Below are 25,129 nucleotides of genomic sequence, written 5' to 3' on the forward strand. Positions count from 1 at the left end.
ATACGACGTTTGGGGTGGTGAAAAAAAAACCAAACCAAAAAAAAAACAAAAAAAAAAACAAAAAACAAACACACACATCATATCTAATTTTCCCTAACGGGATTATTAATAAATGATGAATGAAGTAATTACCAGATTGTTTTATTATATCACACACGGCACATCTCTACTGCAGCCTTGAGGTCAACAAGAAATGCGAAACTACTGAGGATCACGCCTGAAAGTGGGCTTCTTACATTAAGGCTTACTTTAGGGAATTTGGCAAAAAAAAAAAAAAAAAAAATCAAGTCATTCTATAAAGAAATAGGTTTACCTTCAATTAAGGCACCTTGTTACGATATTTACTACACAGAATATTCAGTTTATGACAACAGCACAACAACTTCAAGGACAGAAATAAGCCACATCCCACGCATTGGCTTTTGTTCTTATTTGGATTCACCGGTGAGGTTTCAGCAATTATGGCGTACGTAGGCCGACGTGGTTTTGCCAGAGTCACCCAGAAGTCTTAAATTTCAGTTCTTCATAAAAATGATGATAAAAAGGCTTGTAGAAACTGCGACCCATTGCCATGTTCCTGACGAACCTGCTGACGAAGCGGCCCGGAAATTAACGAAAATGTAAATTATTCAAAGGGATGATATAGGCTAGGCAATGCATTCGATTGTTGTTTTGGGTATATGTATTTGTAATATTAATTGTATTGATCTAGTTCCTGAACCACATTCTGTAATACACAACTATATTTAGTGCCCGGTTCTGAATGTAGAACTGTAAGCTGCATGTATGAGCGATGAGAACAATCTGGTGCAATTCGAAGCGGCAGGAAAAACTGGCCCCAAATCTACATTCATTATTTTAAACGTATTTCTGGACTATAACAAGCATTTCAAACAAGATAAAATATGGTGGCCTTTTTCAACCACATCTTAAGATCTTAATCTTACATGTTGTGACGTCACATTACTTTTGTCTTCCGAATTTTCCTTATTTTTCTATAAAGAGCATTTTGAAAATAGTTAATTTTTGTGAAATCATCTCTGATGAACTCTCTGAAAATAATTGATTCTGCGCCATTTTTGAGATGGAAAAATATTTAACACAGAATTTTAAGTATTTCTGAACACAGTTCCCTATTACCTTTCATTTGAGGAACTTTCATTTTTCTTCACTTCATGAACGCCTTAACGGGGCCTCCGTGGCTCAGTCGGTTAGCGCGCTAGCGCAGCGTAATGACCCAGAAGCCTCTCACCAATGCGGTCGCTGTGAGTTCAAGACCAGCTCATGCTGCCTTCCTCTCCGGTCGTACGTGGGAAGGTTTGCCAGCAACCTGCGGATGGTCGTGGGTTTCCCCCGGGCTCTGCCCGGTTTCCACCCACCATAATGCTGGCCGCCGTCGTATAAGTGAAATATTCTTGAGTACGGCGTAAAACACCAATCAAAAAAAAAAAAAAAAAAAAAAATGAACGCCTTAACAATGTAGCGGTAATGTATTCATTGGGCAGCAGTATCGACCTATACTAGGCTGTACAATCGAGGTCGCAATGTTTTCTGTGTACTGAAAGAAATGAAAAAAGGGACAAATTTCTGAAAGTCATGCATGCCACTTAGACGCAAAATACACCGTCGTTTCGTCACAAATGACAGTCCATTAGTTACAAGTTATGTGTACATTAATTGTTTACTCGCAGTTTCAAGTTGTCTTTGCAGGATCACAGATTGTATTCATTACCGGTACCGGTAGGCCCTAATCTGAATGTAGATTATAATGTGTGGCCTAATGTACGTATATATACATTGCACATTATAATCGAATTTCATTCTTTTCTTGCAAGTTTCAACATACAGTGTTCAGTCCACGTTTACGATGAATGTTTCAAAGGTGTATATTGAAGTCGCTATGTTCCATATCGGCCCTCTGTGGCCGAGGTGAGTGTAGCGTGCCAGCGCGGCGCAATGACTCAAGCAGGAACCTCTCACCACAGCTGCCGCTGTGAGTTCAAGTTCAGCTAGCTCACACGGTATTCAAGAATATTTCACTTATACGACGGCGGCCAGAATATGGTATATGGCGGGTGAAAACTTGGGCATAGCATGGGAGAAAAAACATCCCACCATCCGCAGGATTTTAGGACTATGAGACCGCTACACAAGCCTATAATTAGTGTATACATAGAGCAGTTTGTGAATATCCGTGTACGTATTTTAGCTTAAGTAATTTATTGAAATTGGATCTAATCACATTTCTGATCATATTTATGCATAAACTTATCCAAATTTTCCTCAACCCATAGTCATGCAGTGTACTCTCACTATTGTCCAAACTACTCACCGTACATTTAGCCGATCAGTTTAGCAGTAACAGAAAGCAGTTTTATTTTAAACGGGTATAAAGGCTACCATGGAGGTATCTGCACATTTGTAGTTCCATCGACTGTACTAAAATGACGGACAGCGTGGAGATTTATAGCTGTACAAGTCCGCTTCCGCTATTTATTCTAGTCGGCATTTTTAACGCGGTCTTACTTGCACCAATCACAACACAGGGCCGCCACTTTTAAAGAGTTTATTACTCATGCGGCGGCGCGGACGAACAGTTCAAAACAGAGGAACGTTTGGGTGAGAGGAAATGAATATCAGCTGAACATTTAGTTTACGTGAAGGAGCCCCAGTTGTTGGATTTCGGTAAGGAACATTTACCGCTGCTCACACGCATATTAACACTTCCCTAGCTTGAAATTATCAACGTCAAAACTCGCCGACTCAAAGGCGAGAAAAAGGTTTCCACAGCACACACTCCTCAGTCGCTGACACCATCTTGAGCAGCTACGAACGTGTCCCATAGTGGAGCATTGGGAAGAGACTTCAAGCTCCAGCTCTGCTGTGTCGTTATCATACACTGAACAATTTGAAAAGCCTAAATCAATCACATGATGAAAACAAACTCATAAAGATGGTGGATTCAGGAGGGTAGATCCAGAAAGTATCCTTTTTTGTCATTTTGTGTAATATTGCCATAGACAGTTTTTGGTAAGGTGAATTAAAGAACAGCGCTAAGTTTATTACAGAGACCACACAACTGATGTTGATTTATGGGAAGTTTTAATGTGCTGTGAACAGCTGTAAATGTTCTTTACTGTGGGGCTGTTTCACACCGAACTCATGCAACTGCATTTCTTGAAATGAGAGTTAACTCACTCCGCGACTACTGAATGTTTTACGCCAGTGTTAGCTGATTTACAATTATTTCTTGGTTCACAGAAAATGGAAAAAAATAGATTAGTGTATGTATGTCATGTGCTGACTTCTAGTGTCAAATCAAATTGTGCTACTGTAGGAAATCTTTCAACTGAATTCAAAACTACAACAACTGTTACTGTAATTCTTCAACTGTTTTGCATGATGGCAAGGTGATTATTCAGGCAAATTCTGAAGGCATTGTTCTGTGTTAAAATTATACTTTTTATGAAACCCTGAACCTGGTTAATCCAACCAATGTAATTTTGTCTCCAAAATCAAATAAAAAAACATAAAATGCACTTGAAGTTGCTCTTTCATCTGCGAAAAGGTTGAGGAATTAGGGTAACATAATGCTGGCATACACTGATACAGACAGAACTGACTAAAAGCAAACAACTGCACCGGCCATTACAAACACCATCCATTCAAACCTAGCTGTGTCTGCTGTTCAGTTTCCTTCCTTGCCCTTGGGCTTCAGAAAATGAATTGATAGGTCTAATCATCCGTTCTCATCCAAGTGGAGCTTTTTATAGCTCATGTAGTACATGACATTTGTAGTTTAATGTTACACTGCACAAGTGTCCTGCAAAATGACAAAAAGGTTTTGCAGGATTGAAAAGTAAGAGTTTTGTAGTAGAGGACTTACATTGTACATGTGTCATCATCATGTAACTTGGCTTGTTATTCATGAGCTTTCAGGAGATTTGTGATTTCCATTTACGATGCTTGTGTCAAAGCATATAATTTTCACAATCTACGTTGGCAGCTATAGGTTAAGCTTTAGTATGGTTTACAGACAACTTTCAGATACATTCATAGCTGTTTTAAGTAATGTTATCTTTCTCTTTTTTCCCCCCTTCAGATTCAGATTGGGTAGGTGTTTAAAATCACATTTTAATATTTGTGTTAATTTGCATGCATTGTTCCCTTGTTTGTGAGAGTTTGGCAACACCAGTTTGAGCTTTGTACATGCACTTTCAAACCATTCATGTGGTAAAACTGTGTGTAATAAAAAGTCTCGGGACTCTTCTCTGCAAAATACTGAAAGCTCAGAATCTTCCGAGGTACACATGGGCTAGTCATTTAGTTCACGGTCAGAGTGGGTACATGGGAGATACTGCTGCTTGTCAGTGTGGTTATGAATATAGTGGCAATAGTGCTGTGACACCAGCGTTCAGGTCCTTGTATGATTGTAAAGATCACAACCAGTTAACACCTTGCCGTGAAAAGTCATCAGTTACAGAGTGAGAATTAAAAGATGCCTATGAAAACTAAAACAAAGATCGTGTTTCTGTAAAGCCAAATGAAGAAAATTATGCCCAAGAATTTATTATTATTTTTTTTTATTTTCCTTTTTGGGGTATTTTTACTCACATTAATTAACCCTCTACATGTATGTTATGCATATTTTCTGTCAGTGGTTGGATTTTTTGGGGTAATTATGTCATCGTTGAACTTGCTTGGAGCATGAACACCCTGAAGTGCCCTGAGACCAGTGAACCTTGGTAGCTATCGTGATGAACCTGAGCGTATTTAACTACTCATTCGGAGCCATTTTGTTTTTCATTGAGATTTTCTTAAAGTAAACAATGGAATCATTCATAGATATTTCCATTATGTTCAGATATGGTTTGTTGTGTCAATTTAGCTGGTCCAAAAAGAGTGGGATGGTTTCAGGCTTGAGCATCTTCTGATTTCCATGTGACATTTTGAGAGGAATGAACAGGGAATGCTGTAAGCTGTATGCTGTCACTGTCAAACTCCTCCATTAAATGATTATAGATTTTTGGTTCAAACAGAAACCGTCATGTATTGAATGACATTTCTTCCATGTTGTGTGAATTTACATTGTTCTCTGTTCACTGATATACACTGGACCTGATTTGTTGTCGGTAGGCTGCCAGCCCTGTACACATGTTATATATATATAGTTTAGACAAGCTGACATAATCAGACACTGCATGGGTTTGCTCTGCCAGCTTAGCATCCCCTCTGCTCCCCGCCCCCTCTCCAATTCCGCAGCATGATTGTAAAAAAAGTCAAGCTTGAGATATTCCTGTAATTCTGTGACTATTTCACATGTTTGCAGGATGTTTATTCAAACATATGTAAGGGTGTTATTCTGTGTAAACTTGTAAAACTCCCCTGAAATTGTTTTTTTTTTCCTCCAAAAATTGAAATAAAAAGGCGCATAAATCACACTGAAAGTTGCTCTTTTACATGTTTATGTGAAAAAGTTGAGGAATTACATGTGCGAAAAAGTTGAGTGCATTTTTAATGCACTTACAGTGTGACCCAATCTGACTGGGTGACCTCCAGCTTTGGAATAATGGTATTGAGTAATCTGAGGGTTACTTTGCCAAAACTACAATGTATTACAAAACCCCATTCCATTGTTTTCACATTTACAGCTATTGTTACATCTACATCTATCATGGAAGGGGATGAGAACATTGGTGTTGTAAATTCTCCAAGGTTAAACAGAAAGGCAAATGTTCTCCAACCATCAACAGTCCACAATATTCAAGGAAGTCCCAAGGTTTGTCATTAAGTATATGTACTTGTATCTGACACTCACATGTACATGTGGTTTAGGGCCAAATATATACATTGCCATCTAGGCCCACATGGAAAAATTTGTAAGTGGAAAGGTCTTCCAGCAACCTGTGGATGGTCGTGGGTTTCTCCACGGGTTCTGCCCAGTTTCCTCCCACCATAATGCTGGCCGCTATCGTATAAGTGAAATATTCTTGAGTATGGCGTAAAACACCAATTAAATAAATAAATAAACACGGAAAAATTTGTTTGTTTCTTGTGAGTGTTTCTGGAAAATAAGGCTTTTCTTTTTACTTTCCATATCAATAAGTGAAAACAAAACGTAATGATAAAAAACAGGAAAAAATGATACAGAAAAAAAGATGTCACAGGGATCTGGAAGACGAGCAATTTTTTGGGAAGTTAAACCATCTGAAGTAACTCAGTTGGTGTTGCTGCTGTTGATGGGGAACATTTTGTGTTTAAAGGAGAAGAAAACTTGAAAACATGACACTTTAGGCTGAGAAGAGCACATTTTTTTCTATCTGGTGGTGCCTGCTGCATAATTTTGCCATTTTTCTTTGCCATACACGTAAAGCCTGAATACGGCAAAGCTGGAATAAATCGCCGAGTCTATCGCGTCCTCCATCATTAACACCCTGTAATTTATGCTGGGGGTGTGTTGCCTCTCAGCCAATGAGTCGTTAGAACTGCCGGCTTTTTTGTGTAAACTCGCAACCTATGTCCAACATTCCGGTTTCCCGATCGTCAAGCGGAAAACAAACTGTACTGTATGTTACCGCCTGGGAAGAATGGTCTTACTGGAAATGTGCGAACTGCACTTTGGCAGTTTCCGACAGCAGTTCTCTTGCTAACACAGAAGACTTCAGGATTTGTTCTTAAGCAAAATAGAGTCGCCCACACCGGATGTTGGCGCAGACTTTTGATTGATATTTAAATTTTCTTCACCTTAAAGCAAGTCAGCTGTAAGATGTGTAATGAACACACCATTCTCTTCTGTCGTGCTGACAACGTTTGTGAACTTACCGTTTGTTTATGAGGCTGAGCATGACTACACAGAAACACTGAAATGTCAGAGAAAAACAAAATAGTACACAGCTTGGACTGACTTGTTTTTATGCATGCTATGTTTCCCATTAGTTCAGTTCACAAATGTTAAATTTCCATGAACAGTTATTTTGCTGTTAATGGTATTGCTGAACAAACATTTTAAAGATAATGTGTTGATGTTGACATATTTCTGTGACAGTGTTCAATTGTTCTTTGTTTTATTTTTTGGTTATCGTTGCTGTATATATAGTATACAGGCATACATTGTATGTAGTAGTACCACATATATAACAAATAAAGTTTAAGGAACAACTGATATTGTTTACTTTGTTCTTAATGTTATTCCAGTGAGAATAATTATCAATTTATTTGTACGGTGAACTGTTGGTACATGTAGTACTGGTGTACACAGTGAGTATAAATATCAGTTTTAGTTTATTTAACACATTTTCGTAGAAAACTTTACTTTTAATCTACAAGATTTCCCAACTGAACTGGCTTAATCTGCACAGACTTGTGAGACAACTGAAATGCTGATTCGCCTTATTCTTAGGCCATTGTTCTATGTAAACTTATAAGATTAAAACTTTTTCGAAGCCCTTAATTTTGTCCTCCCAACTTCACCGAAATTTGGTCTCCAAATCAAAATTTGCTCTTCCTATGCAAAAAGGTTAGGGAATTAATGTACACAATTTGTGATTTGTTCCTTGTACCAAACTTTCTTTATCTCTAATTTATTTTTTCTGTTATATTTGATGTTTGTTGTGACAGAAGTTGAGTGAGAGTCTTAAGAAGACAGCCGACCCTTTCTCGGTGATCCGTCAGTTGGATGATGATGAGCGATGGGTAGAGAGGACCAGTATCATCACGAGACAAGATCATGAGGACAACATTGTATTTGCTGCACAGATCCTCCAGGACCTGCTAGATTATCTGCCACTGGACAGGTGGGTTTTGAGAGTAAAACCAAAGGAGAACGTACATTTGTTAACGTAATTTTGCCTTTGCAAGTCTCCAGTATGCGACTGTTAGGTTCTTTTCTTTTGAATCTCAGCAGAAAGTAGGTTACTGGTTTACTTGTTAAGCTTGGCATGTATACAAGAGCTTAAGACATGACTCGACTCAACTCAGGATCTCAGGCTATGTCTGGTTTACTCCCACAATTCTGGTCACCATCGTGTCAGTGAAATATTGTTGAGTATGGCACATAACGCCAATCAGATAAATAAATATATGAATGTTCTGTTCATGATTTATTGTAGAGATGGGTGTAGTGGTAGCCACGATAAGTCGCCGGATTCACGCTGTGAGAATGGTGGTGGATGTGAAAATGTAAAAGTTGTTGCCACTACATGTTTGCAATCAGCTGAAAATAAGACAGAGGAAGCAGTTGTCAACAGGGTGGAAGATGTGACAGATTCAACCTCTCAGAATCCCTCAACTAAAACAGCAACTTCGAAGGACTTAATCCGCGAGACATCGGATGACATCATGACGAATGCAGGCTATGAATTTGACTTTGACAATCTCGATGAAATTAACCCATTTCAGACGTCAAAGCAACTTATGAATTCCCCAGTCATGAAAACATCAGAGGAAAAACCTGTCAACTCGAATACTGAAGATGATAATTGTGAAAAGACAGCCGAAGACAACATCAACAAAATTGATATTTGCCTTAACTTAGATGAAGTAGATGAAAACTTGGATCCTTTTAAGTGTAAATCCAAGATTATGAATTCACCAGTTGGTCCTGCTCAAGTGGGCGCTAAGTGTTGTAACAACTTGGCCATTCATCCTGAGGATGTACTTACTGAGACAAAGTACCTAGATTGTTCTGCTTCTGAGCCAACGAAACAGGAAGTAGATCAACGGGGGGATTTTAACATAAACTCACACGAGTTCACGATTGATTTGGATGAAATAGATGAAACGTTAGGCACATTTAAGCCATCCAAGCAGATAGCTAATTTTCAAGGAAAAGACAACGAACCAGCCACCTATACTATAAATCTGGATGAAATTGATGAAAATGACCCGTTCAAGCCAAAGTTACAGTTATGTAATTCCCCAGTCAGTGGTGGGACGGCGCATATTGCAGGGAGCGATTCGTCACATGACCCGTTCAAACCAAAATCACAAATTGCCAACACCCCCGTGAAAGAGGCTGTGTGCAGTTTTGACGAGGTAGATGGTTTGATTGAATCCTTCAAGAGTAAAGCCGTAATTGTCAATTCTCCTGTCAGCTCTGTGAATGTTAACCAGGTTGAAGATCCGGGCAAGACCAAGTCGATGGTTGAAAATATGCCTGTTAGTGCTGTGAGATCAATGAACGCAGAGGAGATTGAAGATCCATTCAAGACCAAATCTATGATTGCAAATTCTCCTAGTAGTGCTGAGCATTCAGTGAATACTGAAGAGGCTGAAGATCCATTCAAGACTAAATCTATGGTTGCAAATTCTCCTCTTAGTGCTGCCAGATCAGTGAATACTGAAGATGATGAAGATCCATTCAAGACTAAATCCATGGTTGCAAATTCTCCTCTTAGTGCTGCCAGATCAGTGAATACTGAAGAGGTTGATGATCCATTCAAGACTAAATCCATGGTTGCAAATTCTCCTCTTAGTGCTGCCAGATCAGTGAATACTGAAGATGATGAAGATCCATTCAAGACTAAATCCATGGTTGCAAATTCTCCTCTTAGTGCTGCCAGATCAGTGGATACTGAAGATGTTGAAGATCCATTCAAGACTAAATCCATGGTTGCAAATTCTCCTCTTAGTGCTGCCAGATCAGTGAATACTGAAGATGTTGAAGATCCATTCAAGACTAAATCCATGGTTGCAAATTCTCCCCTTAGTGCTGCCAGATCAGTGAATACTGAAGATGTTGAAGATCCAGTCAAGACTAAATCCATGGTTGCAAATTCTCCTCTTAGTGCTGCCAGATCAGTGAATACTGAAGATGATGAAGATCCATTCAAGACGAAATCCATGGTTGCAAATTCTCCTAGTAGTGCTGCGAGATCAGTGAATACTGAAGAGGTTGAAGATCCATTCAAGACAAAATCTATGGTTGCAAATTCTCCTCTTAGTGCTGCGAGATCAGTGAATACTGAAGATGTTGAAGATCCATTCAAGACTAAATCCATGGTTGCAAATTCTCCTCTTAGTGCTGCCAGATCAGTGAATACTGAGGAGGTTGAAGATCCATTCAAGACCAGATCCATGGTTGCAAATTCTCTTAGCAAGCCTGAATGTCAAGACACTCTGAAAATAAGTGGAGACCCATTTAAAACTAAATCAAAGGTTGCCAATACGCCAACCAAATCCCCGAGAAAGGTTCATTTTCAGGATGGGGAGGGCTTTGAAGGGCTAGCAGAAGTAGATCCTTACAAAACCAAGAGTAAAGTTACAGACTCTCCGAAACAGTCCCCAAGTCGAAAGTCTACAGAGGGCAAGACTTTATCCCCCAAGAAAGCATCTGGTGATGTACAAGCTGATCCGTTCAAGTCTCACAACCAGATTGGCAATTCTCCAGCGAAGACTTCCCAGAAATCACAGAGTGCCACATCCACCTTGAAGGAGAACACACAACCTAGGTGGCAGAATGCCAACTCTATCAGTAAATCACCCATCAAGTCACCGAGTCAGTCCCCCAGACGTGTGGCTAGTGCTACCCAGTCACCCAGGGGTCTTCCCAAGGCCTTCCCAGCCAAGTCACCAAATCGATCTTCACCACTCCGGTCTCCATGTAAGAACTGTTCTCCTAATCGCAAACCTGTCTCACCGACAAAACTGCCTCCAAGCCAGTCTCCATTAAAGATGGGCACTCCTCACCAAACACGTGGTTCACCTACAAAACAGCCACCAATTCGAGCTCCAGCGAAGAATGGATTTCCCATTCAAAAACTTGCTTCACCTACGAAATCGCCACCAATCCGGCCTTCATCCAAAAATTGCTCTGCTGCTCAAGAACTTGCTTCTGCCGCTGTCGTGGCACCTGTTTCCGAGCCCACTCCGGGGTGCGACACAGCTTATCTCCCTGCCTTGGTATCAAGGGGTGAGGGATTACCATTGAGACCACATGACCCATTCTCAAGGACAAACTTTCACCTTTCAGACATTACTGAGGAAGAGTTTGGGGAAGAAGTGTTCCAACCTGCTTCAGAAGGTAACCTCTTTATAAAGCTGTAACACTTTCATCATTGTTCTAGCTGAATAGTTTGGGCATCCTTATCAATCACGAAACTTGTATTTTCACATTTTTATGTATACAAATAGCTCAAAATTTATGTCATTTGGGATCCCAAACCCCTGACCCTCCAAACCCTTTTGACAGGTTCAAAAAAGTGCTAAATCAGGTCCTGTTTAGGGAATTTTGAAGTCAAATTGAAAATATATATAATCTGCTTAATGTGCATTATTCAAGAAAAAGTTGGTCTTTCCAAGATAATTTTGAGGTAAATGTGCATGCCATATAATGGGATAAAGATTTATTTATTTATTTATTTGATTGGTGTTTTATGCCGTACTCAAGAATATTTCACTTATACGACGGCGGCCAGCATTATGGTGGGAGGAAACTGGGTAGGGGCCAGGGGAAACCACGACCATCCGCAGGTTGCTGGCAGACCTTCCCATGTACGGCCGGAGAGGAAGCCAGCATGAGCTGGACTCACAGTGACCGCATTGGTTAATGGGATAAAGAGGTGTATTCATAGATAAAATTTACAAGGCAACAGGAATGTTTTGATTGCAGACCGAGAAAGGGCTGCATTCTGTTGAATAGTGTTTGAGTGAATTTGTAAATGTATCTGTCACAAGAGGTGAATTGTGACTTATCAATATATTTATCGTGTATTAGGCCAGTTTAAATGGTTGTTTTTTAGGCAGCATTTAGGGTATAAAAAACAAACATTTAAGATCTAACTTGTGGAAAATGTGAACTATCCCAGCAATTTTTACTGTGGAAAAGTCTTGAAAAATGTGAAATACATCAGAATAAGATCAAACAAAATATAAAGATAAATTGTGAGTTTTATTTTTATTCCATTTTGGATTGTTTTACTGATGAGTTTGCCCACCCCGTAAGACACACAGTATAGTTGATGTTGCCTTACTGAATTAAAACATAATTATTTGTCGTCTTATTTGAAACTGAAAACGTGTCTTCTGTGAAACCGAAAACTAGTCTTTTGTGAAACTGAAAACTTGTCTTCTGTGAAATTGAAAACTTGTCTTCTGTGAAACTGAAAACTTGACTTCTGTGAAACTGAAAACTTGTCTTCTGTGAAACCGTAAACTTTTTTGGGGTTCCCAATTTATAATTTAGTTAAAAAAGATGTTGAAATCATGATTCATATCTTTCCCTGGTTGAATCAGACACTGATAAACACACCAAGTAGACTGTAACTACATTGTACCATGGTCCTAAAAGCTTGCAACTGTGGTTACATGTTTCCATGCTAGTTACAGTCGGCTTGGCCTACAGCAGCTTGGTGAAGCATCTTTTATTGTATATTGTAGTGCATGCAGGCTGCAGTGTATGTGTTCAGACTCCATTTGCATGTATATGTACATTGAAAAATCTTTGAAGGCATTATTTTAAATCTGTAGCAATGTGATGTTTTTTTAATTGCAGTGTTTGGAAATACTGCTTTTGATACATCTGCCTGGGACATGCTGGAGAAGGTGGGCAGTGGACAAGTGGTATGTTGTAGGAGTTATTTTATTAAGCCTCCTTTTGATCTTCAGACAATTATACATGTACATACATGCAAAATAAAAAATTCCTAAATCCTGAAGTGAACATAATTCTAGCTCAGGGTGAATCCACTTACAGAAAACAAACCTCAGCTATCACCATGGTGACCACTGAAACAGCCTTCTGTGAATCCAATTACGGGACACAACTCAATCTATCACCATGATGAACACTGAGTGTGCATCTGATGATTCCAGTTACAGAACACAACCCATGCTATCACCATGGTGACCACTGAATCTGCCTTTGGTGAAACAACCCAGTCTTTTACCATGGTGCACTATGTTTTGCTGGTTGTAGACCAGTTTCCATAACTCTATTAAAACTTGACATTGTATCAGTGAGAAAGTGGGAAAAAAATAGTAAATAACAAGCAAGAAGAAGTAAAATATGTACCTTAGTAAATTAATGATTTCACTATTTTCTGTTTTATTTAAGGCACCATACTTGACAAGGGATTCATTGTATTATAAATTTGATCCCCTGATTAAGCCCCGTCAGTCCATAGCCAGAGGTGCAGGTGAGTGTGACGTGACTGTGTTTGCACCTTTCTACATGTACCTGCTTATTCAGCACTTTTTTATGAAGCCACAGTGTGTCAGATGATCATCTTTCATATCAGTAATGTATGGGACCCTCACTCAGTACAGACGTTCTTGTAATGGTTTTTAACTTATTATTTTACATTGGATTCTTAGTTCGCATCATGTAGGAAATTTTCATGTGTTTTCAAAAGTGGTTTGCATTCCAATACATGTTGCATCCATTGATTTTTCAACATGTGTTAATCCTTTGTTGTAAAAAAGTTGACCAAAAGTAAATGTGAACTTGACTACTCCTTTGGATGCTTATACCCATGTTTTTTTCTTTTGTTTTTTTTTTTTTTTCATCAGATTTACAGAAGCGTATATCATGCATGATGGGCCAAGCAAAGAGACAGTCGACACAGTTGATGTTTTTAGGGTAGAGTGAACAAATACTTTTAATGTATATATATATGTGTGCATGATGTAGTGTTATTACTTAACAGTGAACAATTTAAATTGTGGTTTTAAATGAATAAATGTTTTTTTCATTGTCAAGAAGGAATATAAAAAATAACTTGAAATTGAGTGTGGGAAGTGTGGACTAGCCCCACAATTTTTTGCCATCCACATGTTAAAAAACAGGAAATGATTGGCCCAGTGTCAGTTTAATGTGACTGGGTCGGCTGTCATGTCTGGTGTTTTCAGCTTGGTATGGCGGCAGCACTGTGGTGGTATGGACTTGCCCTGCCACAGCTTGGTTTGGTGGCAGCATGGACTTGCCTTGCCCCAAGAAGACATAGTATATGTACACACACCTGATGACACCTCTTGAAAAATTGTTAAGTACGACATAAATACGTATGGATATATCCATGGAAAGTCGCGGATGGGTGCAGAATTTGTTGAGATGATAGCAGATTTGTGGAGAACTACTTCAGATGATACTAGTACTGTAGTTAATGTTTTTGTTTGCAGAGAGGAGAATCTGCTAGGGTCACCAGATCGTAACAAGGCTGACAGCGTAAAGCCAGACTCCGCTGAACGAGTCCGCAGCTCTGTGGATGACATCTTCGGTAGCAGCAGTCCAAGCATGGATAACAGGGTAAGTGTCACATGGAAATTTTCGGGAACCAATGTACTTTTGAACTTTTCAGGCCATCACAAAACTGTGAATTACTTTTTCATAATTTTTCCCTCAAAATCAGGTCCCTTTATGGCCCTATAACTCAGAAAATCCCTTTATTAAAAAAGCCAGAAAATATGATTTATACGTACAGTTTTATGAAGGGGGTCACTGATTCTCCTTGGGGGGTCCCACTCTGCTCAAGGACTTTTGTTCTAACCAGTAGCCTGCACCAAGGAGGTTTGGAATTTGCGACCAGTAGGGGAATTTTGAGATCAAACTCTTTTGTTGCCAAAGGTAAACAAAAGTCCTACTCTTCCAAAAATGTTATGGGGAACATTTGTTCATATTAATTTACTGGATACTCCCCTCATTGCTGCTGGCTTGTCTAGCCTTGCATTGTATCGTTTGATAGGTGCATATGCTTGAGGTTGTTGGTTTTCTCCTCTGGTCTACCTCTAACCGTAGACGGAAATGACCAAAACTATTCCTTTTACTAATGGTGGTGGTTGAAGAAATTTCAGCTGATTTTGATGGAAAATTTTCCTTTCTCTGTACAGAGTTATTAAGCACATCAGAAAATGACTGTGGCCATTTAGGTTGTTTCCACCACTTTTTCTAAATAATTCAGGGTGTGTTATTCGTTGTCTTTTCTGTTAAAACTGACATTTAAGTATCTGAGGCCGATTCCACAAAGACATTTCTGACTTAAGTCAAAATTTAAAAGGTTGTCACAATGTTTAATTTATCGGTGATACAAGTTAAAATTTTGACATATTTGTCTTAAGATAACATTGATGAGGTGGCAAAAATGTTAATTTACAGGGCTCAAAAGTAAACTCTTATACCATATTTCAAATTTTTGACCTAAGTCAAAATTGGCTTTGTGGAATTTTTCCCTGGACATGTAATATGCAATGTTGAGAGTTAAATTTGACATTCATTTTCTTTTTTTCACAGCCCCACAATCCTGTGAGCTTCTCAAATGCGGATCTAGTGGAGGTAAGGATTGGGATTCTGTGATTGTCTGAATACAGGCATGAGGGCTGAAGCACATTTATGACACAGTTAGTAACAACAATCCACTGAGACAGACACACAGTGAATGTCTCTAGCATCATTGTAAACTGTGATTGTCTGAATACAGGCATGAGGCCTGAAGCACATTTATGACACAGTTAGTAACAACAATCCACTGATAGACACACAGTGCAAGTCTCTAGCATCATTGTAAACTGTGATTGTCTGAATACAGGCATGAGGCCTGAAGCACATTTATGACACAGTTAGTAACAACAATCCACTGAGACAGACACACAGTGAACGTCTCTAGCATCATTGTAAACTGTGATTGTCTGAATACAGGCATGAGGCCTGAAGCACATTTATGACACAGTTAGTAACAACAATCCACTGACAGACAGTGGACGTCTCTAGCATCATTGTAAACTGTGATTGTCTGAATACAGGCATGAGGCCTGAAGCACATTTATGACACAGTTAGTAACAACAATCCACTGAGACAGACAGTGGACGTCTCTAGCATCATTGTAAACTGTGATTGTCTGAATACAGGCATGAGGCCTGAAGCACATTTATGACACAGTTAGTAACAACAATCCACTGAGACAGACAGTGGACGTCTCTAGCATCATTGTAAACCTTGAGTAAGTTTTCTTTCTCTTAAGATCCATAGCATCAATCATCAGAGTAGGCATGTACATGTATACTAGATCAAACCTGGGTAGGGTCATACCAAAGACTTTAAAAATGGTACTTGTTGCTGCCCTGCTTGGAACTCAGCATAGAGAGGTTAGAGCAAGGAAACAGGACTTGCTGGCCAGGGGTGCGTATAATGTGCTTGTGTGGGGTGTCATGTTGTGTCTTCGGCATAATGTTTTGTGGCAGCAGCACTTTGGCGGTGCCCTGCCGCAAGAGGACACAATATATGTACACACATCTAATGATTCCATATCCTCATATGACTGAAAAATTGACTGAAATTATTAAACGTAAAACCACGAGCATACATACTACAGTGCGGCGAAATGACCCAGGAGCCTGTCACTATTGCAGTTGCTGTGAGTTCAAGTCGAGCTCATGCTGGCTTCCTCTCCAGCCATGCATGGGAAGGTTGGCCTGCAACCTGCGGATGGTCTTGAGTTTTCCCCGGGCTCTGCTTGGTTTCCTCCCACCCTAATACTGGTCGTCGTTATATAAGTGAAATATTCTCGAGCACAGCGTAAAATAGCAATCAAGTAAATCAAATAAATTAAAAATGCTCTGTGTTACGAAAGTGACAAATTTTGTTTTGATGTACAATATGTATTAAAATTTTTTTGGGTGTTATTGCTTTTGACAGGTTCTTCAGTATTCTGAAAAAGAAATGAAAAAGATATGCAGTGAGTTGGAACTTAAGTTTCAATCCAATCTGCTGATTAAAGAAAAGTCATGGCATGAGAATTATCAGCAAATGGAAACAGAGATGAAAGAAAGACAGGCAGAAATGGAGCAAGAGTTAAAAGCCCAGCTGGCAGAAGCTAACCAAAAGTTGAAAGATGCACAGGCCAAAGAGGCTGAGCAGGAAAGCTTATTACAGGTCATGAAGTGAGTCTGTATGGCCGGGGTTTGACAGTGGCTTAACATTAAACGATACATGAAACGTTTGAAAGATTTGATATCTTAATATGTTAGAATTTAGACATGTGGCATCAGATATGGAAGTACAAAACAGTGTTTTTGTTTTCTTGGGGCATAAAAATGGCTTTAAACTACAGGTTTTCTAATGCCCCAGAGGTCAGTCCAGAAATTAAATAACCTGCAGTGATAACGTCCTCAATAATAGCTTCCAAAACAACCTTGTTATGGGGAGAGCCAGAATTGGGTTACGCTTAGCTGTTCTCATGTTCCCAGTATGTTCATCCATGATGTTATTTTTTAATATTCCTTACCACTAATGGAAACTATGCATGAAGGAGGGTTCATTAAGAAATAAACCTTAAATATGAATTTTTTTTTCTTGATTTTGTTGGCATATCTGTCTATCTTCATTTTCCACGCTCTTTGCTTCATAGCACCTTGTCATGTGTCCTTTTCTTGTCCTTTTCTAAACTTTTCTTGTTTATATAAGCATATATATTATTATATAAAAAATATTTTGTGACAAAATCACGATTCATCACTTTTCATTGAGCTGTGATTATTTCAGTGGTATGGTTGAGAAATGATTTGGGTCACCCAAGAATTCAGGTATTTCCATATTTCATGAGTAAGGTGACTTGTGGGAACTAAGGCTAGAATGTAAGATAACAAATACCTTTGTTGATTGTTTTTTGCGCAGGGTGGTAGTGAGCGACTATGCAAATACGTTGGCGGAAGTTATTGGTAAGTATGGCTGCTGACTTCAATTCCAGTGGCAATGACAAAGAAGTCTCTCACCAGTGCGGTCGCTGTGAGTTCAAGTCCAGCTCATGCTAGCTTCCTCTCCGGCCGTGCAGGGGAAGGTCTGGCAGCAACAAATGTGGACCCATAATTATAGGCTATTGAATGAAAATGTGCTGATGTGGATGAGTTCAATTTTTGTGTGGCGCTGTCATTTCCATCACGCAAAAGTAGAACAAGTATTGTGTACCAAACATCAATCAGTTCAACTAGGGCACAAAATTTAGTGGCCGAAAAATGAAATTTGACACAAATATAAAAGATACTAAAACTTGTCATATTTTTTATGAATGGCGCATAAATTTTCTATGTCCTAGAATGATGTCACAGTAAATTCCTGCGGCTAATACCGGCATGCAATATAAAATACATACAGCGCAGTCGCCACAATGTTAAAAGATAGGCAAACATGGAGGGTGTTTAATAAAGTGTGAATGCAGCATTTTTTCCGCTTGTGATGCTCATTGTGATGTGAGTGAAACATTGTTGGATGCAATACTGAACACCAGTCAAATCAATAAATTTAATTTATACTTGTCGTTTTAGCTCTTGGAGAGAAAGACAAAGCTGACTTCCAGAAGACCTTGTCTGATAGTGTTCTACAAAAGGAAAAGGTAAGCACTTGTGCTGAGAAGGTCAGCCAGCAAAGGTATTGGTGGTGTCCGGTTTTCACTGAGGCATTGAGTATAATTTTGGTCATGGCATTCATATATCCTGCCCACCATAATGCTGGTCGCTGTCGTAGAGGTGAAATATTGTAGAGTACGGTGTAAAACACCAATGAAATAAATAAACATGGAAAAATTTGTTTGTTTCTTGTGAGTCATTTTGGAAAATAAGGCTTTTCTTTTTACTTTCCATATCAATAAGTAAAAACAAAGTGCAATGATAAAATATATATTCTGTTTTTTTTTTTTTTTTCACGAAAATTTATCTTAAAATTGTACACAACATACCTGTAAATGTTCTGTAGCTGTCACCAAAACTGAGCTTCTGGTTGTTGTTGATTTTTCAAACGTGATCTCTTGTGTTGCAGGCTATAGAAGATGCAGAGGCGGCAGATAAGATGTTTAAGGACCTGCACGTTCGCTACGAGAAGCTCAGATCTGCAGTTGAACTACAGCAGAAGGTAAATCACCTAAACATTCGCCTGTGACTAAATTACTCAGTTTCTTGATTTTCACAGTTCTGCTGATTTTAGAAAGGGTGTTTTGTTTTAATGTTTGTTTAGTCAGGATGACATTTTTATGCTGGAAAGATGTAAGTTTCAGTATCAAAGACAATATTTTATGACTTTCATTTCCCCCTAATAATGGGCTTTGGTCAAATACAGTAATTATAGACATGACAATTTGTAGTATCTTCAATATGTAGTTGGTACTGGCCATTTGAACAATTATGGGTACGGCCAAAGGTGGTAGACCACATACAGGTTGACCAGTGTCCGTGTAGCTGGGGTACTGTGTGGGGTGTCCTGTGTGGTGTCTCCGACATGGCTTTCCATTCAGATAACGGTGCCTGGATGAGGGCAGTGATATCAATCTGCTATAATAGATACTCTAATGGTATGATCAAACCCTAGCTTGGTTCAATTAAACATTGAGGTCTATTTTCAACAATTTCTGATATTCACCTGCCTCAGTGTTTAGGTGTTGAATTAAAACACCCGGCAGGTTCGTTCTGCAGAGTGCCTTGCCGTTGAAGTTTGCTTTTACATCCTCTCCAAAATGGCGGCAGACACTGATCTCTTGTGTGGACTGAGTGGAGATGGGTCTTTTCGATCACTCCTGCAAGTTTCAATCAATTTGAGGCTAGCTATGTGCAGAAAACATCACAAAATGTTGCCTTTTCTCTCTGCCAAAAGGCGGTGTGCATGCGTGACGCATCGGATGCATCCAAAATCTGAATTATGTGTGAGCCAACAGACAGAAAACATGGATAAAAAAGCAGTTATGCACACGATAGCAGCAAGCTGTTAAAATTTATTTTTCTCACTCGACTGACTGAGCAAATTGTTCTTTCTATTCTACATCCATGATGACTGATGAAATCATCTTTAAAGTTGTTATTTGACTGATTGCGTGGTCTTGTCTTGTTAGGTTGATTTCCGTATCTTTAGCTGCAGGGTTCTGAAAATTTTGGTACAACCGATTTGCCATGACAACACAAAGTTATTGAGATGAGAAAAATGGAAATGTTTGTGTGGATTTCAACAACATTTCGACTGGGAATGGATTTACACTTGTAGGAATGGTAATAAAGGTGCTATTCTCTGTAATGCGCACAATAAATTGGCGCATGCCGCCGTTTTGGAGTGGATTTAATGGCCAGCTTCATTCTGCAGTGTCTTGCGGTATGGACTTACCTCGTTCTTGAACTCAACGGTTAAACGTTGAGGCAGGAAAATACCAGAAATTGTTGAAAATATAATTGATCTAACCCTAGCTCTGAGATCGATTGGCCATATTCCAGGCTTAGCTGCCACATGAACTACTGAGATCGATTGGCCATATTCCTGGCTTAGCTTCCACATGAACTCCTGAGATCGATTGGCCATATTCCTGGTTTAGCTGCCACATGAACTCCTGAGATCGATTGGCCATATTCCTGGCTTAGCTTCCACATGAACTCCAGAGATCGATTGGCCATATTCCTGGCTTAGCTGCCACATGAACTCCTGAGATTGATTGGCCATATTCCTGGCTTAGCTGCCACATGAACTCCTGAGATCGATTGGCCATATTCCTGGCTTAGCTGCCACATGAACTCCTGAGATCGATTGGCCATATTCCTGGCTTAGCTGCCAGATGAACTCCTGAGATCGATTGGCCATATTCCTGGCTTAGCTGCCACATGAACTCCTTGGAATCATTGTATTCATTAATTGTATTCACTATCCTGGAACTGGGTCCTGTCGTCTGCGCTGTCTCAAAGTGTCAGAGCAGGTGCATCAAGCAGGATATATAACAGGTGTTCCATGATCTTAAAATAATTCTGAATTCATGTCACCTCATTATGCGGGAATAATACCACAGACTATAATGTCGCAGTTAACACACACCAGAACTTCGCAAACTGCCATTTTTGAATAACGTAACTTTGTTAAATGGGTGCTATTTCCGAAATTAAGATCATCTTCAGTGTTCATGATAGATTTCTTCTGTTCAATAGTAGAGAAAAATTTAGGTTAAGATACTCACACAAGTTGTCATTTGTCCTCTTAATGGTCAACATGGTTTTATTTGAACCCCAAATCTTTTGCGTGTTTATCATTTTCTCAACGCTGCTGAGTGCAGCTGTCTTCAACTGAACATGGTAGTTAGCAAAGTTTGGCTTGCTGCAAATCCGCCAGGTACATATGTGATAATTTTGACGTTATGGTCTTTATTATTCACGAATAACTGATACGAAGACAGAATTACCGTAGCCTTAAAGAAAACAATGTTTCTGTAGCATGTCATACAGCTTTGACATATTGAGGACAGCACAGTTCCATATGGATAGTTTAAGAGGCATGTGTGTACTCTAACCAGTGACTGTGTGAAAAAAAAAACAAAAAAAAAAAAACGTTTTCCATATACATGTATGTAAATGAGATGTGTTTGTTTATGTTGTAGAATGAAGAAACTTTAAAAAAGGCTGTTACAGAACTTAAAGCCAAACTGGAGAAAGCTACACAGAGCTACAAGGCCCTCAAACAGCAGGCTGAAGAGAAGCTGGAAAAGTGAGCTAATTAGCCGTCAGGTTGAGGTGTAGTTAAGGTAGCTTGTGTAAAGTACAACGACACAAGAGAAATGTTCCGTCACGGATGTGCTGTATGCATAATAATTACTGCAAATTACAACATTCGTGACTTTGTATTGTGTATTAGAATCAGTGTTAAGGTAAGTCTTAGGGATGGCATCCTCAAAATTACTGGACAAAATTACTCAAAAATGTATTGGACTACCATATTCAGGACTTCATTGCCTGAAGTTTTACATTCATGTGCCACCTATCTATAGGCAGACTCTCTGGTCAACACATCTAAGTTTATTTCCTATTACTTGTTCTCGCAAAAGATGCTATCACTTGACAACCGTTGAAAAGGTAAATGTAGCGAGCTACCTGATTTTATTCTAACTTCAGCCAAACTTTTAAATTTCATTTTAGACAATATTTTTGGATCCTAGAAATTGAAATTTTGAGCCTCATAAATGTCACCTTTTAGGACTAATGTGATCATATTGGACTTCCAGAACCAAAAACTAATTATTGTGGGGAGACTTTAAATTTTGAACGTACATCAGACACATCGTCTCATGTGATTTTGCTTGCCGCCAAGCGAATGGTCCAGTTACTTTTGTGATCATATTAGACTTCCAGCACCAAGAACTAATTATTGTGGGGAGACTTTAAATTTTGAACGTACATCAGACACATCGTCTCATGTGATTTTGCTTGCCGCCAAGTGAATGGCCCAGTTACTTTTGTGATCATATTGTCTTCATTAGTTATGAACAATACAGCGATTAAGACTAAAACAAATGACCAGCACTTTAGGAGGCCCCATGATTCTGGTCACAGGTCTGTAAGACTGATTACAAGAACTTCGGACTGTTATCTTTTCATGTGAATCAAAAATTAATCAGTGCTCTTTTAACCTTAGATTAAATTTCTTTTTATTTTCATTAATTACTTTTCAGGGCAAGAATAAGAGAGGAGAAACAGGAACTGAAAACAAATGCCATTGTCACAAGGCTAGAGGCATCACTTAAAAAGAAAACGGGGGAACTCCAGGCTCTGGAAACCACCTTTCAACAAAAGGTATCGCTTGATTTTCATTGATTCATCCACCTAACAGAGCCAGATGTTTTTATAAAGTTTGATTTCTTCTTGGCATCATAAGTATCATTTTCAGACCTATATGTCTTATTGAAAGTCTATTTTTACATTCCAAATTCTAGTGAAATACAGCATGTGTTTTCCAGTATCTCAACTTGATCCTTTCAGTACCTTATGTATTAAGGCTTTTCATACTCTTAAGTATATGAAAATCCACAGTACAGTTTTAAAAAATAGTGCCATTTGGGATTGTTATCAAGTGATGTAAATGAGTTACAATTAGTCATGGCTAGGGCCCTCACAGCCCTCTCAGTAGTAAACTGGTGCTAAAGCATTTCGGTCAAGTGGTTCTGGGGAAGGGCTTGGCTTTACTGTAGCCACTCTGTTTTTCTCCAACCATAAACCTGTCCACCACTGTATATGGTAAACCTTAATGTTAGCCACCTGCTGGGGGGTTGGGGGTTGGGGGAGAGGATTGATCACAGCAGACATGTGGCAGATAGTTCAGGGAGCCTCCGCAGGTGACAGATGGCCAGAGGTGGCAAGAGACTGCATTGCCGACAGAACTCTTGAATAATTACAGCAACTTTTTGAAACATTCTGAGAGAACTAAAGTGAGTAGAGAAATAATTTGTACGTTTTTTTTCAATCTTGCATCTTTAGCCAAACAAACAAATCATTAAAGTGTCATTTTTATAATACATGTAATTGTGTGCACCAGAAAAATTGTATGCCCCAAATTCCACCCCCCAAAAAAGTGCTTCAGAGGTCAAAAACGTTGAAGATTTACAATATAAATCAAAAGTCACATATTTATACCTGTCAAGTATTCTTGAGTATACTGTTGCACACAAGTCAAATAATAAATAAATTGATGTTCAGTGCTTTAAACTGTACATAATAATATTTCACTTATCGATGATAAAGTTTGTGGGTGAATGAGCCAGAAGGCTGTCACATGTACCATGCCAGTTGACAAACATCTTGGACCATGATCAGTAGATCTACACCCAATTCAGACTGATCTTTATTCAAACACAAAAGCTTTTTTATCAATGACCATTGGTTCCACAATAAAGCCAACAGAATGTGGATTCAACCACATGATCTGATAGGGAAATGGGCAGTTCAGCTGGATCTGGACTCTAAACACATATCCTCAAGATGCTCAGTCAAGATGGTGTCCTGCACTCAGTCAGGAGATTTCAGAAATTTGAGGAACCAACCGAGACAGCAACTTGTAGAGCTGCTTTATGTTGCAGCTAATGAACTGAAAACAGTGTACTGGTGTTTTTTTCCCAAGCAACCTACTTGTATAATGATAATTTTCTTTCTGTTCCTCAACAGATGAAACAGAATGAAGAACTCGCTCAGCTCTGTGATGAACTGATCACGAAAGTTGGAGACTGATCATGAAGGTTGAAACTGATCATGAAAGTTGGAGACTGCTCCACTGGAAAGTTTCCTGCAGTATTTATGTAGTGTAGAAACCAGTAGGATGCAGTTATTTCTGTAAGTTTTATGATGATTTTATGCGAGTGCAAGGCCTCCAAAGTCGAAGCCGATAACAAAAAGCAACGACAACAAAAAGTAGAAAAGCATAGAAGTCAGACTGTTTTAAAACCGACAAAAAGATATTTTTATGTTCTCTAAAAGTGCTTTTGTCAGAACTTTTATTGTTTTGTCGTGTATTATCATGTTCGTTATACATGTACATAGTTGTAAAACTTAGTCCGAAAATCTCAGATGATTAAAATACAGGAAGTCTGCACAAACCAATTTGTAGCATTTTATTCAGACACCCGCAATTCATTGAGCCAGTCAAAAATGTTCTTAAAATAAAAAAAAAATATTTTATCGAGTTAATATTTCTGTCATTATTTTATGTGTGTTTGTGTTGATAGTTTGTAATAAAAAGTCTATTAAGGCCAAAGGTTTGAAACTAGAAGTCCCAAGAATGTATACAAAGAGATTAAATTTGAAGCATGAATGAGAAGCAGTACTTGGTTATGGCCCCTGACCGATATGGTGCCATGCCATCTGGCTATCCAAATTGTGGCATGCACATCTTGGTCATGGTACATGATTGGAATACTGATTTCACTCTGTGGCCTAAAACCCACCTTGCGTTTTTCCTACATCATTGAAAACTGTTGACCACTTCTCTTTTTATGATTCCGTCCTATTTTCATACTTCATACACTTTCTTAGTTCTTTGGTAAGTTGTGTTAAATGTCGTTTAGGGAATTGGCCTGGTGATTGATTATTGACCTGTAACGTGCTTATTGGTTGACGGCTGGTATACGAATGTCTGTTTCGACGCATAGATTTGAGAGTTGTTTCCCATTCATGTCTCGGTGTATTTGTGTACAGACTTTGGAGGTCCAGTTTGAAAGCATGTTCAAAGTGTACTCCAACCAGTTTCATGTGTCCTGCAAAATGCTTCCTTGGTGCTGGCCTGATGACATCAATTTTTTTTTTCTGTGAATAAAATACAAATTATTTTTTTTTTTTTATATGATTGGTGTTTTACGCCGCACTCAAGACTATTTCACTTATATGACGGCAGCCAGCATTATAGTGGGAGGAAACGGGGCAGAG

At 38.9% G+C, this 25,129-nt stretch overlaps 1 protein-coding gene across 1 annotated transcript; it reads left to right on the forward strand.

The window, feature by feature from the left end:
* The first annotated feature begins 2,602 nt into the window (after positions 1-2,602).
* On the forward strand, positions 2,603-24,372 carry LOC135473234 (transforming acidic coiled-coil-containing protein 3-like). The gene is made up of 16 exons (XM_064753079.1): positions 2,603-2,619; positions 5,652-5,779; positions 7,618-7,793; positions 8,109-11,020; positions 12,491-12,558; positions 13,052-13,133; positions 13,507-13,576; positions 14,116-14,242; positions 15,224-15,265; positions 16,626-16,870; positions 17,604-17,647; positions 18,251-18,318; positions 18,741-18,833; positions 21,322-21,428; positions 22,390-22,510; positions 23,876-24,372. The coding sequence occupies exons 2-16, from the start codon at positions 5,675-5,677 to the stop codon at positions 23,936-23,938; spliced, it is 4,323 nt and encodes a 1,440-aa protein (XP_064609149.1). The 5' UTR covers positions 2,603-2,619; positions 5,652-5,674; the 3' UTR covers positions 23,939-24,372.
* Positions 24,373-25,129: the final 757 nt, after the last annotated feature.

The sequence above is a fragment of the Liolophura sinensis genome, chromosome 8 (genome assembly GCF_032854445.1).
Source record: "Liolophura sinensis isolate JHLJ2023 chromosome 8, CUHK_Ljap_v2, whole genome shotgun sequence".
NCBI classification, from domain to species: domain Eukaryota; kingdom Metazoa; phylum Mollusca; class Polyplacophora; order Chitonida; family Chitonidae; genus Liolophura; species Liolophura sinensis.